The sequence below is a fragment of the Lepidochelys olivacea genome (assembly GCF_965140295.1).
Source record: "Lepidochelys olivacea isolate rLepOli2 genome assembly, chromosome: 3".
Taxonomy (NCBI): Eukaryota; Metazoa; Chordata; order Testudines; family Cheloniidae; genus Lepidochelys; species Lepidochelys olivacea.
The window spans coordinates 175,558,929-175,574,371 of NC_140413.1; the positions used below are offsets into that span (position 1 = coordinate 175,558,929).

The 15,443-nt window shown below is 42.5% G+C and overlaps 1 protein-coding gene across 2 annotated transcripts in view; it reads right to left on the reverse strand.

Annotated features, from left to right (window-relative positions):
- SRBD1 (S1 RNA binding domain 1) overlaps positions 1-15,443 on the reverse strand; it is a 226,741-nt gene that overhangs the window by 153,101 nt on the left and 58,197 nt on the right. For both annotated transcript variants that reach the window (XM_084622475.1, XM_084622474.1), the window contains one exon: positions 12,509-12,616. In XM_084622475.1, the coding sequence (XP_084478601.1) occupies positions 12,509-12,616 (108 nt within the window). The remainder of the gene's footprint in view (positions 1-12,508; positions 12,617-15,443) is intronic.

A 15,443-nucleotide genomic window follows, 5' to 3' on the forward strand; every position in this document is an offset into this window, starting at 1 on the left:
ACTGTCCACTGGATCTCCTTGAGTTTTGGGTACATTTACTTTAACAGGGATACTATATGAAAAATTGGCTGTAGTCCTAAGAAAGTAGCCTCAGTAACTGGCTTGCAGTTACAGTTACCCAGAAGTTGTGTAAAGTGCACAGACTCCTTTCTGCCTTATTTTTACACATCCACTATTAAATTTTTGAACAGACAGTAGTCTCTACTCAAAGCTGGGTTTCTACTCGCAGGGGAATGGTATTCTGATCCTCATCAGCCCGGCCTTGAGAAACACCTATGCTGAATTCAGCTTCTAATGTAAACCTACAGAGACTGGGATAATTTCCTAGTTACTGAGAAAATTACCACCCAGCAGAACTGGTTTAAGCAAGTAAGCTTGAAATGGACTAGATGGCCTGATAAGTCGTTTCTATATGTAATTGCTAAATTACTATAATTCACTAGATAGCCAGTCTGGTTTATGAGTTACAGTATTTCACAACTGTATTTGAAACTGGTGATTTGATAAACAATTTCAGATGCAAAATAATAATAGTGTAGTTGATGTGTTTTAACATTTGCTTGTGTGGTTGCAGGCAAAGCAGAAATTCATAGATACAAAACATTCTCTATTTTTCTTCCTCTTCCATGACCTTTGATAGAAAAAAGAAATATACCACTGAAGACCAAGGAATGAGTTCTGTAACTTTAGCACCACTTATTACAAATATCCTTGTTTATCTGAGACAAATGTGTACTTTTGCTAGGTGTAAGTATGCAAAGTATGTGCCTTGTATGTCAACAGCAGCCAAGAAGAGAATGTCTGATAACAAAATGTCTTAATTGTTTACACTTATTACAGAATTTAAAAAGTTTATTAAACAAAGAATCTTTAGTATTCAGTGGTTTCCTCTCTCTTTCCACGTGAACACATCCATGCACCATCTTATAATGTGATCAGTTATTAGGATAATTAAGGAAGTCATGATGAGTCATATAGTAACTAACACTATAAGCCTGCATATAATTTTAAAAGTACCCACACTTTTTCCCCCAGGAATGTATGTCTTCTTGGTCAGTCAAAAAGGAACCCTTTTCTGCACATTAATGTACCACTGAAACACCACCTAAGATTACCATAAATGAAAAATAATTCTTTGTAGTTTTTCTATACAATTAATTCTCTATGAAAATATATAAACATTCTCATTTACACATCAATTAATTTTGTGCATTTGATAGTAATTTTATGTATAGTCAGATCAATTGCTTCCCAAAGAGCCAGTCTGTTCCCAGTTTGTGAGCCTCTTTACACAGAGCAACGATGAGGAGAACAGACATTTTTAAAAAATAGGAAAATATGACTAAAACCACAACTACTAGCACCCGGACTCATGGACATATGTAGAATGTGAAACTACTTTTAACTCCAATTTTTGAAAAACAGACTAGATTGCAAGTTGGTGATGTCCCTTCAACACTCAGAAAGACATAGCCACCCACATGTTTCCCTTCACACATCCTTTGCAAAGCATTTCTATGGAAAGGCATCCTTCATGCAAAAGAAAGAAAATCCCTCTGGAATTGTCTCTGTATGAAGAACACAAAATTAGCATAGATATTATCTAAAGGGTGTGACAAAGCTCCGACCTTGTCTCAGTAGGTCCCACGCTTGCTTCCTGGCAGATTACGTTAGCCTCAGAGGCTCACTGCGACCCTCCACATAGCCATTCTCTCTCTAGAGGCAAGGGTCACAGCCTACTGAGCCATTTTCATCATAGCCAGCAAGGGTGGTGAGGAGAAGCTACCCTCCCTTGCAGTGTCTCTGTTGTCTCCCAGTCTCAGTGATTAGCCAGGGAGGAGAGTGGGGAGCCCGGGCCCGCCCTCTACTCCAGGCCAGGGACTCTGATAGTAGCAGCTCTTGGTAGCTGACTTTTTGGAAACAGGACGAGTACGATTCCTTGGACCACTTCCCCACAGCAGCCCCCACTTCCTCAATATCTTCATCACCCTTACCGCAGGGCCTCCTTCCTTTGTGCCTGATAGGGTTTGTACTGCTCCATTTCTCCAGCAGCGTGGCTTCCTCCTACAGATCCTGACACACACACACCCACCTGAATAACTGGTTTTTTAACTAGTTTCAGCCAGCCCCGATTGGCTTCAGGTGTCCCAATCAACCTAGCTGTCTTCCCTGCTTTCTGGAAGGATCTTAATTGGCCCCAGGTGTCTTAATTGACCTGGAGCAACTGCTATTTGCTTGCTGGTAACAGGGATTTGTTTAGCCTGGGGCTAATAGATCTGTCTCCCACTACTTTCCTATAGCCATCTGGCCTTCCTCCATCAAAAGGGAGATTATGAAAAGTACACAAAATTTACATACATTCCCTAGGCTGCCCTGGCATTTCAAAAGGTACATCAAAGACTGTGTTCTGGCCTCCATTGAGTAGAAGAAGGAATCACCCTCAGGTAGCAGAGTGGCTGAGCTATAGCAGCTGCCACTGAACCCAACAGCAGAAGCAGTCGCTGCCTCTGCCATGGTGTGTGGGCGTGAAGACTGGAGAATCTGCACAACGGAAGATCCTCTGGCCCTGGCTTTCCTCTATCTCCAGAAAGCGGGTTCTATATCACCCACAGGACATCCACTCCCCACATGCAGCTCAATCTACCCATTCTACTACAACAGGGACCTGTGCAGGAATTGGATTTACCCCTAGCCACATGTTATTAGTTTTGTACATTTTATGGAAACATGTTTAAAGTTGGCTCGGATTTAAGACACTTTTATAGTAACAGGAAATGGTACTGAAAGTGCCAGGTGTGTGGAGACTATAACGTATGTCCTTTCTATTACTTAATATCCTGTATTTTTAATTTCAAATATAGACCTTTCTTTTTCTCTTTACCTGCTTCTCATTCAACATGTGGATCAGTGATATGACCCACCACCCCGACTGCCAGCCCTCAATTTTAAAATTTTGGATAGTCATTTAATCCTTTATGAAACTGTCCCAGGTAGCCTGACATTTATTTTCCCTTTATGTTCTCAGGGCACCACTGACTGCATCAAAAATGATAAAATGCCTAGCTTTGTGTTGTTCTAATTTCTGGTCATTCTAATTAATAAGGTTTGTGGGTGTGGGGGGGTCCCTCTTAAACATAAGATCATTGATTATTTTGAAAATAAATATCCTCATTTGCCATTTTATGAAAAATAAAATAATTTAACAAATGATTTAACATATTTCAAATTTACTAGGATGATTATAGTAACAACAAATATAAAGAATATGGAGATTCCTTTAATTTTCTTCTGCATTTGAAACTCAAAATTGCATTCAGTCATCAGATTGCCAAGAGAAGTATTTTAATAAGGGCAATTACCCTAATCTTGGCCTACGGACATCTGGAGTCACAGCGGGAAGATAAGGGTTCTGAAGTTTGGACTCCATTTCCAAACTCCAGCTTCCATATGCAAAGCACAAGCAATATTTCCTGTGGGAACTTCAGGTGTGAAATGAGATGTATAGGAAAAAACAGTGAGGGAAAGAGCTTCAGCACTTTTTGAGAGACCATGGAAAATTAGGAAAGGAGTACACCTTTAAAAAAAGATTTCCTCATCTCATCACTTGTGTTGAATCCCTATGAAATTATTCCAGGCAGGACTGCAACAAAATAAAAAGTATTCTGAAGTGCCAAAAGCATTGCTGGACATTATTATACCAGGTCTGAGCAATCATGGTACCTGACAGGAAAGAAAGTAGAAGGCAGGAAATGAAATAATAAATAAGGTAACTGTCGTGCTGGCAAGTTCTCTCCTCCTCATCACTAGGAGTAAAAGTCTCAATACACTCTTAGAAACTTTCTGCTCCAACACTTATTAATAAAAAAAAAGTTGGAGATGTTAATACTAAAAGGAGGTTTTAAAGTACTTTAGCAGCCCTGTGCAAGACTCCAAAGAAAAACTTCTGATGAGAAGAGAGAGAGGATAAAAAAAAAGGAGAGGAGTTAAGTGGTCACAAAAGTGAGAAACTGATTGCTCACTGTCTCAAGCCAAGAATACTATTGGCAGGTGCTGTACATTCTTCCCCACAGGAGTTCAGTTTCAGTACTAATCCCATATTATTCCAGTTCCAGGCCTTTCCTCGTTGGAAACGGCCAATTATGTCAAATTTTCCCAAACAGTAACATATGGACAAACATCCACTCAGGAACAAACAAAGTATTTCACTTAAGACCTAAACTCAGACTTAACCTGATCCAGAGTTTGTTTTATTTTAAAAAGCAAAACAAAAAACTGCACTAACCCACTGTTGCAACAAACTTCACATTATAATGTTTGATGAAGATTTCTTTGGAAGTGCTGGTTTGGTGAAAAAAGTGTATTCCTGTATGTACTCCACACTACTTTAAGACTATTAAATCTATTCCACAGCATTGCAAAAGTATCCATGATTTCATGTGACTGAGCAGAGCTAAACTGTTGTTGCAAGCCATTGTAATGCATACATAATCCCTATTTAACAAACAGCTACTTCTGAGTAGTTAATATAGTACATAACTTTCGTTAGACCACACAAAAGTCACATACGTGGGGGGGGGGTGTACTTGGTTTAAAAAATGAGTGGAAAGAGCCAGGTTATTAAAGAATATTGCTCCCAGTATAAACTATAACCAAATTTCTTAACAGTATCCCTTAAATAATTGGATGTTGTTCTTTTCCATTGTTAGGGTCTTTGTTAAAAACCACATTGTAGTTAAGGCCAGGGTTTTTCTACTGAAGCACAGAGGCTGGTGGCTCATTATCCCACCCAGACATAAGGAACATGAGAGTGAGCCTAAGGTGTGGGTTGAACAGCCTGAGAACACTAGAGCCAAGCCTGGGAAAAGGCTTGATTTAAGAACTGTCGTATTATTGGCTCAGAGTCATAGAGTTTAAGGCCAGAAGGAACCACCAGATCATCTAGTCTGACCTTCTCTATATCACAGGCCACCAACTTATTAATAAAGTTCCAGGAAACTCCAGGAAAGGGACAAATTTTGACTCTGAAGAGTGAATTTTGTTTTAGAGCAGGTTGTGAATGGCAACTGCTCTCGCACATTTGAAGGAAGCTGGCACATGACATCCCCACAAGATGATGTTCACTGTTTTGACCAACAATGGTCAAATAAACCTCTCTACTTTATTTTAATAGCTAAGAGGATTCAGGTCACAGTGTGTCGCTTCCTCAGCACCTTTGTACGGTGCCAGTGACGTAACACCTAAGGGAGGTAGCAGACCAGTTACTGCATTTATCCCATCAATCCAGAAATCTACCATACAAACTGCCAGTCAAATGAATTGGAGCAATCTTGTCTGCAAAGTAACTGACAGTGACCAGTAAAGCAATTTAGATGCATAGAAGCAGGAGCACTGCAAAGCAGATATTTTCCAGAGGGACACTGGCTCCCTAGTTATGAGAGGCCTAAATTTTCAAAATGTGACTATTGGTTTTGGATACCCAATTTGACAAGCTTCAAGAGGCCTGATCTAAAAATCAAAACATTTTTGACTGTTTCAGTTGTGCACCCAAAAAATTAAAGACACACACAAAAAAAAGTAGGCAGTGTATGATAAAAGAGTTTGAAAGTTTATGCGTATGCATCCAATGAAGTGAGCTGTAGCTCACGAAAGCTTATGCTCAAATAAATTTGTTAGTCTCTAAGGTGCCACAAGTCCTCCTTTTCTTTTTGCGAATACAGACTAACACAGCTGTTACTCTGAAACCTGTCATTATGCAAGGCACTGCATTTAGCCGTATGGAGCGGAAATCTATCAATTGCATGAAAAAAAACTTGTACAGATACAGGCAGACGTCATCTTCCTTTCCAAATGCAAATGGATGGACATCGTACCAAAAGGACAGAAGGTAAAAAATCCATTACAATCTACATACCACACAGATTATGCTGACAGCTTGTGCCACACGCTCTCAAAGAAACTGCGGAACCAACTGATCAACATCCTCTACAGCAAACGGGGAAAGATAAAGAATGAGCTCTCAAAAATGGATACTCTCATAAAAAACCAACCTTCCACACAAACTTCCTCATGGCTGGACTTTACTAAAACTAGACAAGCCATTTACAACACACACTTTGCTTCTCTACAAAAGAAAAAGGACACTAAACTTTCTAAACTACTATATGCCACAAGGGGCCACAGCAATGGTTCCCTCAACCCACCCAGCAATATTGTTAACCTACCCAACTATACTCTTAGCCCAGCAGAAGCAGCTGTCCTATCTCGGGGCCTCTCCTTCTGCCCCTCTACCCCCACGAACATGATACAGTTCTGTGGTGACCTAGAATCCTATTTTCGACGTCTCCGACTCAAGGAATATTTCCAACACACCTCTGAAAAACATACTAATCCACAGAGACCTCCCTACCAACACTACAAAAAGAAGGATTCTAGGTGGACTCCTCCTGAAGTTCGAGACAGCAGACTGGACTTCTACATAGAGTGCTTCCGCCAACGTGCACGGGCTGAAATTGTGGAAAAGCAGCATCACTTGCCCCACAACCTCAGCCGTGCAGAACACAATGCCACCCACAACCTCAGAAACAACTCTGACATCATAATCAAAAAGGCTGACAAAGGAGGTGCTGTTGTCACCATGAATAGGTCGGAATATGAACAAGAGGCTGCTCGGCAGCTCTCCAACACCGCTTTCTACAAGCCATTACCCTCTGATCCCACTGAGAGTTACCGAAAGAAACTCCAGCATTTGTTCAAGAAACTCCCTGAAAAAGCACAAGATCAAATCCGCACAGACACACCCCTGGAACCCCGACCTGGAATATTCTATCTACTACCCAAGATCCATAAACCTGGAAATCCTGGGCGCCCCATCATCTCAGGCATTGGCAACCTGACAGCAGGATTGTCTGGCTATGTAGATTCCCTCTTCAGGCCCTAGGCTACCAGCACTCCCAGCTACCTTCGAGACACCACTGACTTCCTCAGGAAACTACAATCCATCGGTGATCTTCCTGATGACACCATCCTGGCCACTATGGATGTGGAAGCCCTCTACACCAACATTCCACACAAAGATGGACTACAAGCCATCAAGAACACTATCCCCGATAATGTCACTGCTAACCTGGTGGCTGAACTTTGTGACTTTGTCCTTACCCATAAATATTTTACATTTGGGGACAATGTATACCTTCCAATCAGCGGCACTGCTATGGGTACCTGCATGGACCCACAGTATGCCAACATTTTTATGACTGACTTAGAACAACTCTTCCTCAGCTCTCGTCCCCTAACGCCCCTACTCTACTTGCACCATGATTTCAACAATTTCCATCCCACCATCAACCTCAGCCTGGTCCAGTGCACACAAGAGATCCACTTCCCGGACACTACAGTGCTAATAAATGATGGTCACACAAACACCACCCTATATCGGAAACCTACTGACCGCTATTCCTACCTACATAACTCCAGCTTTCACCCTGACCACACCACACGATCCATCGTCTACAGCCAAGCTCTGCGATACAACCGCATTTGCTCCAACCCCTCAGACAGACACAAACACCTACAAGATCTCTATCAAGCATTCTTACAACTACAATACCCACCTGCGGAAGTGAAGAAACAGATTGATAGAGCCAGAAGAGTTCCCAGAAGTCACCTACTACAGGACAGGCCTAACAAAGAAAATAACAGAACGCCACTAGCCGTCACCTTCAGCCCCCAACTAAAACCCTTCCAACGCATTATCAAGGATCTACAACCTATCCTGAAGGACGACCCAACACTCTCACAAATCTTGGGAGACAGGCCAGTCCTTGCCTACAGACAGCCCCCCAACCTGAAGCAAATACTCACCAGCAACCACATACCACAAAACAGAACCATTAACCCAGGAACCTATCCTTGCAACAAAGCCCGGTGCCAACTGTGCCCACATATCTATTCAGGGGACACCATCATAGGGCATAATCACATCAGCCACACTATCAGAGGCTCGTTCACCTGCACATTTACCAATGTGATATATGCCATCATGTGCCAGCAATGCCCCTCTGCCACGTACATTGGGCAAACTGGACAGTCTCTATGTAAAAGAATAAATAGACACAAATCAGATGTCAAGAATTATAACATTCATAAACCAGTCGGAGAACACTTCAATCTCTCTGGTCACTCGATTTCTGATCTCAAAATGACTATCCTTCAACAAAAAAACTTTGAAAACAGACTCCAACGAGAGACTGCTGAATTGGAATTAATTTGCAAATTGGATACAATTAACTTAAGCTTGAATAGAGACCGGGAATGGTTGATTCATTATAAAAAGTAACCTATTTCCCCTTGTTTATTCCTCCCCTCCTCCCGTTCCTCAGACGTTCTTGTTAAACCCTGGATTTGTGCTGGAAATGGCCCACCTTGATTATCATACACATTGTAAGGAGAGTGATCACTTTACATAAGCTATTACCAGCAGGAGAGTGGGGTGGGGGGAGAGAAAACCTTTTGTAGTGATAAACACCCATTTTTTCATGGTTTGTGTGTATAAAAACATCTTCTGTATTTTCCACAGTATGCACCCGATGAAGTGAGCTGTAGCTCATGGAAGCTTATGCTCAAATAAATTGGTTAGTCTCTAAGGTGCCACAAGTACTCCTTTTCTTTTTGCGAATACAGACTAACACGGCTGTTACTCAAACTTATCTGGAGTGTGTGTGTTATGGCTGTTTTTGCAACTCAAAGTGGATTTTCACATCAATATTATTCTTAACCTAATGTATAGGGCCCTACCAAATTCACGGTCCACTTTGGTCAATTTCATGGTCATAGTATTTTTAAAATAGTAAATGTCATGATTTCAGCTATTTGAACCTGAAATTTCACGGTGTTGTAATTGTAGGGGGTCCTGACCCGAAAAGGAGGTTGGTTGTTTTTGGTTGGGTTTTTTTTGGGGCCGGGGAGGGGGGGAAGGCAGGGAAACAAGGTTATTGTTTTGGGGGGCGGAGGTTGCAATACTGCTACCCTTACTTCTGCGTTGCTGCTGGCGGCGGTGCTGCCTTCAGAGCTGGGCAGCCGGAGAGCGGTGCCTGCTGGCCCAGAACCCAGCTCTGAAGGCAGAGCCGCCACCAGCAGCAGTGCAGAAGTAAGCATGGCATGGTCTGGTATTGCCCCCCTTACTTCTGCGCTGCTGCCTGCAGAGCTGGGCCCTCACTCAGCACCCCCCACTCTCTGGCCGCCCAGCTCCGAAGGCAGCAGCGCAGAGGGGTGGTGCGGTATGGTATTGCCACTCTTACTTCTGTGCTGTTGGTGGCAGGGCTCTGCCTTCAGAGCTGAGTGACCGCAGAGCGGCGGCTGTTGGCCACATGCCCAGCTCTGATGGCAGCCCCCCGCCAGCAGCAGCACAGAAGTAAGGGTGGCAATACCATGACCGCTCTACAACTCCCTTTTGGCTCAGGATCCCCAATTTGAGAAACACTGGTCTCCCCCATGAAATCTGTATAGTATAGGGTAAAAGCACACAAAAGACCAGATACCACGAGGGAGACCCGATTTCACAGTCCGTGACACATTTTGCATATGAATTGGTAGGGCCCTACTAATGTATTAACTGTAAGAGTTATGGAGTATCTGTGACAGTTACCACAACTAACCAATAGTTTTGTCATATATTTTGTATAAGGATTATATTTACTGTAGCATCCTTAACTTGAAGTCTAATTTGAAGGAGGTTCAGGGAGAAGAGGAATGGACCACGACACCTTCTATAAGCCCGGTTGACCAAAAAACCCACCACAAAACATGGTCAGCTCAGATGAAAGTTGAAGTGCAGCAAGATGACCTTGAGAACTGGATCTAGTGTCATCTCAACCTCACCCCTACCTACACTTTCAAAGAAGAGTGGGAGATAAGCTAAATGAAAAGCCCTCACATATCTAGGAGGGAAAAGGGACATAGTTTCCCGCTCTCTCAAAAGCCAGAAGTAGTCTAGGGAGTTGTGGGAAGGAGACACAGACAAGTGAATGTGGCCAATTATGCTTTCAGGGGAATACCTCAATCCTTTTCCCACCTCAGCTCTCGATCATAGGATATGTGAAATTCTGTCATACCAGCTTGCAGTTACCAAGCAAATTCACAAGTCCACTTTTAAAGCTTTACACGTGTCGCTTTACAAACCTTTAAATGCAAATTTAGCCTTCAGATACGCTTTCATGTGCCATCCATTTACTATAATGAGAGTCCAAGTGGGCATCTCAGACTAGAACTTGCCCTGATATAACCAAGCGTCATAAGAAACCCTTTGAGTACTATTAATCCCATTTTACACATGAGGAAACAAACACAAAAAGTTAAATGATTCACCCAAGGTCACAGAGTGAATCAGTGTCAAAGTTGGGAACAGACCCCAGAAATCCCCATTGGGTAGGGTTGCCAATTTTCTGATTGCAGAAAACCAGTTACCCTTGCCTTGCCCCACCCCCTGCCCTGAAGCCCCACCCCTGCTTACTCCATCCCTCCTCCCTCCATTGCTCACCCTCGCTCACTTGCTCATTTTCACCGGGCTGAGGCAGTGGGCTGGGGTGCGGGCAGGGGTGAGGGCTCTGGCTGGAGGTGCGAGCTCTGAGGTGGGGCCGGGGATGAGAGGTATGGGGTGTAGGAGGGGGCTCCGGGCAGGAGGATTTGGCTGAGGGGTTCAGGGTGTAGGAGGGGGCTCTGGGGTGGGGCCAGAAATGAGGGTTTCAGGGCACGGGAGAGGGTTGGTGCGGGGGGAGGGGGGGAGAGCTCTGGGGTGGGGCTGGGGATGAGGGGTTTGGAGTACAGGAGGGGGTTCCAGGTTGGGGCAGGGGACTGGGGTACGGGAGGGGGTGCGGGCTCTGGGAGGGAGTTTGTGTGCAGGAGGGGACTCAGGGCTGGGGCATGTGTCCTGATTACAGTTATAGGTGGCCAGCCCACAAATGCTGCAGTGACACAACGCCATAGTGTACACGGGGAAAGGCAAGGCAAACCATGGATTTCTCCATCTGCACAAGGGGCTGTACCAATGGGTAAAATCCAAGGCCAGAGAAGGCCCCATTCACGCATTAGATTCTGTAGCAAGGAATGATGCAAATTAAGCCCAACATGGCAGCCTAACTATGAAGTGATCTTCAGGGACTTAAGTCAGTCACACTGGAGCCTACTTATGTAGTTAACTCCCACCCACCAATGGCAAAATAGACTCAAATACTACTAAATTTTGACTTTTAAATTTCCTGTTTATTTAAACAGAATGATATAGCTTGCATGTGACACTTCATCTCATGACACAGCTATTACAGTGTCAGTGAAAATAAGACTATTTTACAGAGCCATCACAAAATCCATAGTACAGTATCAAATCAACATTATGACTACTACATTTATCATGTAGTGGAGATGACAAATATAAGGGCCACTTCCAACAAGAGCAATTATTTTGTCAGTTTCTTTCAGACAGGTACGTGAAATGGAGTCAGAACAATGTCGGTGACAGCATTATTGCAATGGCAATTGTGTAATGGAAACAACAGATGTCTAGGACAATTTCAGAGACAAAGGTTTATTGTTAAGATGATGATAATGATCCGATTATAGTATTGTAATGTAAACTCTAAACTGTACTTGTTAGGTAAAAATATGATGAAAAGTATAGCCAACATATGAAATAGGGTTCTTTTTTCCCTCCCGAAGTTGAGTTACTGACCATTTTAAATACTTTTTCTCCAATTAAAATTAATAGGAATAAAATGTCTATAGAATGTCAATTTAAAAAAAAATTAAGATTACAGATTATTAAAAACGTCTGATAGTGCATGTCACAATAAAGTGTGTCTTAGTAATATAAACAATATAATGTAAGTCAAAAATTCTCTTTCTGCTTAGACTACTTGTTTACCTAGGCCAGCCTGAGAAGGAGCCAGAATTTACAAATGTACATTGCCAAAGAGCCACAGTAATACATCAGCAGCCCCGCATGAGCTCCCCTACCCCGTTCCCAGTGCCTCCAACCCACCAGCAGCCATGCCAATCAGCACCGTCCCCTCCCTCCCCAATCAGCTGTATCATGGTGTACAGGAGGCTCTTGCGGGGGGGAAGGGAAGGGGAGGAGCAAGGGCACAGGGGAGCGGGCAAGGAGGGGTGGAGTGGGGGTAGGGCCTGTGGCAGAGCCAGGGGTTGAGCAGTGAGCACCCCCCGGCACGTTGGAAAGTTGGTGCCTGTAGCTCCAGCCCCGGAGTCGGTGCCTAGACAAGGAGCCGCCTATTAACTTCTGAAGAGCCGCATGTGCTCTGGAGCCACAGGTTGGCCACCCCTGAGCTAGATTAACCTGAATGCGGTTGCAAACTGAATTTTGAGAATTGAGATTGATCATTCATCTCTTTTGGATTAGTTCAGGCTAAACTGAACATTATTAATTTTTACTTGGCTGAATGATACACACTAAATCCTACATGGTACCAGGTTTTGTGAAAACAAACAGTGCAGTGTTTACCTGAATTCTCTACAGAGGAGAGGATAAATAAGACGTTTATATGAATCTTCCACCGAATTATGCAATATCTTCATTAACTCTGGTTTTGCATAGCGTTTTGGTCTCCACCTGTACAAAAAACCAAAAAGGGCAGCATTAAACACTTCCACCACACAGAATCATAAATGTAGAGCTTCAAGAGGTTATTTAGTCCAGCCTCCCTGCATTGAGGCAGAACAAGGATACCTAGACCATCCCTGACAGGCGTTTGTCTAATCTGTTCTTTTCAGAGTAGCAGACGTGTTAGTCTGTATCCGCAAAAAGAAAAGGAGTACTTGTGACACCTTAGAGGCTAACAAATTTATATATACAGAGAACATGAAACAATAGGTGTTACCATACACACTGTAACAAGAGTAATCAGGTAAGGTGAGCTATTACCAGCAGGAGAGAAAAAAAAACTTTTGTAGTGATAATCAAGGTGGGCCATTTCTAGCTGTTGACAAGAACGCGTGAGGAACAGTATGGGGGGGAAAAATAAACACGGGGAAATAGTTTTACTTTGTGTAATGACACATCCACTCCCAGTCTTTATTTAAGCCTAAGTTAATGGTGTCCAGTTTGCAAATTAATTCCAATTCAGCAGTCTCTCGTTGGAGTCTGTTTTCAAAGTTTTTTGTTGAAGAATTGCCACTTTTAGGTCTGTAATGGAGTGACCAGAGAGATTGAAGTGTTCTCCGACTAGTTTTTGAATGTTATAATTCTTGACGTCTGATTTGAGTCCATTTATTCTTTTACGTAGAGACTGTCCAGTTTGACCAATGTACATGGTAGAGGGGCATTGCTGGCACATGATGGCATATATCACATTGGTAAATGCGCAGGTGAACGAGCCTTGGATAGTGTGGCTGATGTGATTATGCCCTATGATGGTGTCCCCTGAATAGATATGTGGACACAGTTGGCAACGGGCTTTGTTGCAAGGATAGGTTCCTGGGTTAGTGTTTTTGTTGTGTGGTGTGTGATTGCTGGTGAGTATTTGCTTCAGGTTCGGGGGCTGTCTGTAGGAAAGCACTCGCCTGTCTCCCAAGATCTGTGAGAGTGATGGGTTGTCCTTCAGGATAGGTTGTAGATCCTTGATGATGCTTTGGAGAGGTTTTAGTTGGGGGCTGAAGGGGATGCCTAGTGGCGTTCTGTTATTTGTTAGTCTCTAAGGCACCACAAGTACTCCTTTTCTTTTTAATCTGTTCTTGAAAACCTTCAATAGCGGGGATTCACAAACCTCTCTGTTCCAGTGACTAACTATCCTGATAGTTAGAAAGTTGTTCCTAAAATTCCTTAATGCAAACTAAGCTGATTATTTCTTGCCCTAGCCTCAGTATGGAAGATCCCCTCAAGATAAGAAAGAAGCAGCTTCCATAGTTAGAGAGAGAGAAAATAAAGACCAAAACCATTTTCTAATATGGACTGCTTCAGCATAATGTTCTGTAAATGCCAGTATTACTGCACCAATGCTGCTATAAAGTTATATCTTCAGTCGTGAATGGAAGAAGGCACTGTAACTTGGCACATGCTTTTACTGTCAGAAAAGGTGAGGGGACTATGGACTTTTAGTGAACTGGTATTTCAGATTGTCTTCATTTTAAAGAAAATACTACAAAAATAAATTAAAATTTCCCTCCCACTTGGGCTGAAAAGAAAAAAGAACCAGTCAAACTTCATCCCAAATGTATGAATAAATCAGTTTTACATTTCCATTATATGCACCTCATTTACAATTCCCAACTTCCTCAAATGTGACAAAGCATTTCCTGCGGATGCCACTACTGCGTTATGGATGTGAATAGAGGGCAGCTAGTTAAGGAAGGCAACGGAGGTCAAATAAAAGTTGAAGTGCTGAACTACAGACAGCGAACGGAGAACAAATACAAAATTGAGATAAAACATTTTCTTAACATCTCTATAAGTGAAAATAGTCTGTCTGTTTTGGAACAGCAAAAAAGCAAACATACCCAGTACATGCATTTTCTTTTTGTTCCGTTAATGATATGCTTAAATTACACACCAAATTCCAGAGACTAGCAAAATCTCATTCAAAAATAATCTCCCAGAATTTTGTAAGCCATGCTTATCTTGTACCTTTTCTACTGTAATGCAACTGTATGGATAGACAAGGCCCTGCTATGATTTGCTACAAGACATCAACCCAAGCCACAGAAGTCAGATCTGAATTTCAAGCTTCCCCAAAATTCAGGTGTGATCAGATCCAAGGTTTTGTTTCTCACCAAGCTATTTTCTGAGCAACATTATTAGCAAGGACCCATGCAATTACCTACCAGATACAAGAGAATTAAAGTTGTCCACTGAGCGGGTATGAGGGACTTGGCAGGGCTCTATCTGGAAACATTTGGGTACATTTCAGAAAGTTGTTCTTAACAACATGAGAGAGTTGTGGCCATTTGAAAATCTGTCCAGGTGTGAGCGCAGTTGAAAATTATGCTATTTTTTTTAAAAATAGAGTATTAATCTTGTCTGTACTGCACTGAAATAAGACTCCCAAACTTCTCTGAAATAGCCCAGACAACTCTTCAGTTGTTTAAGGAATTATCTCCTGAAACAGATTCTCTTTTTATGTATTTATATTTGAGAAGTAGTATCTGATCATCTAATTGAACACCATACCTTGATAAATACATACATGGGGAGTTAAAGATTACCTAAGGACCTTGTTTTACCATTTCATTACTTTTGAGTGCTTAGCCACATGACCTTAACATTGTACTAACAATTTTTGGCAACAATTTTGTTATACTTTGTTGCAGAGAGGATTTTTTGGTATATACATAAAACAGGTGCAGGATTTCCTTTGCTCTCATTGCTACCCAATTCTATTACCAGAAGTTTGTACAGGTGGTAAAACTGACTATACTGATGGAGATAGTAACGCATTTGGACA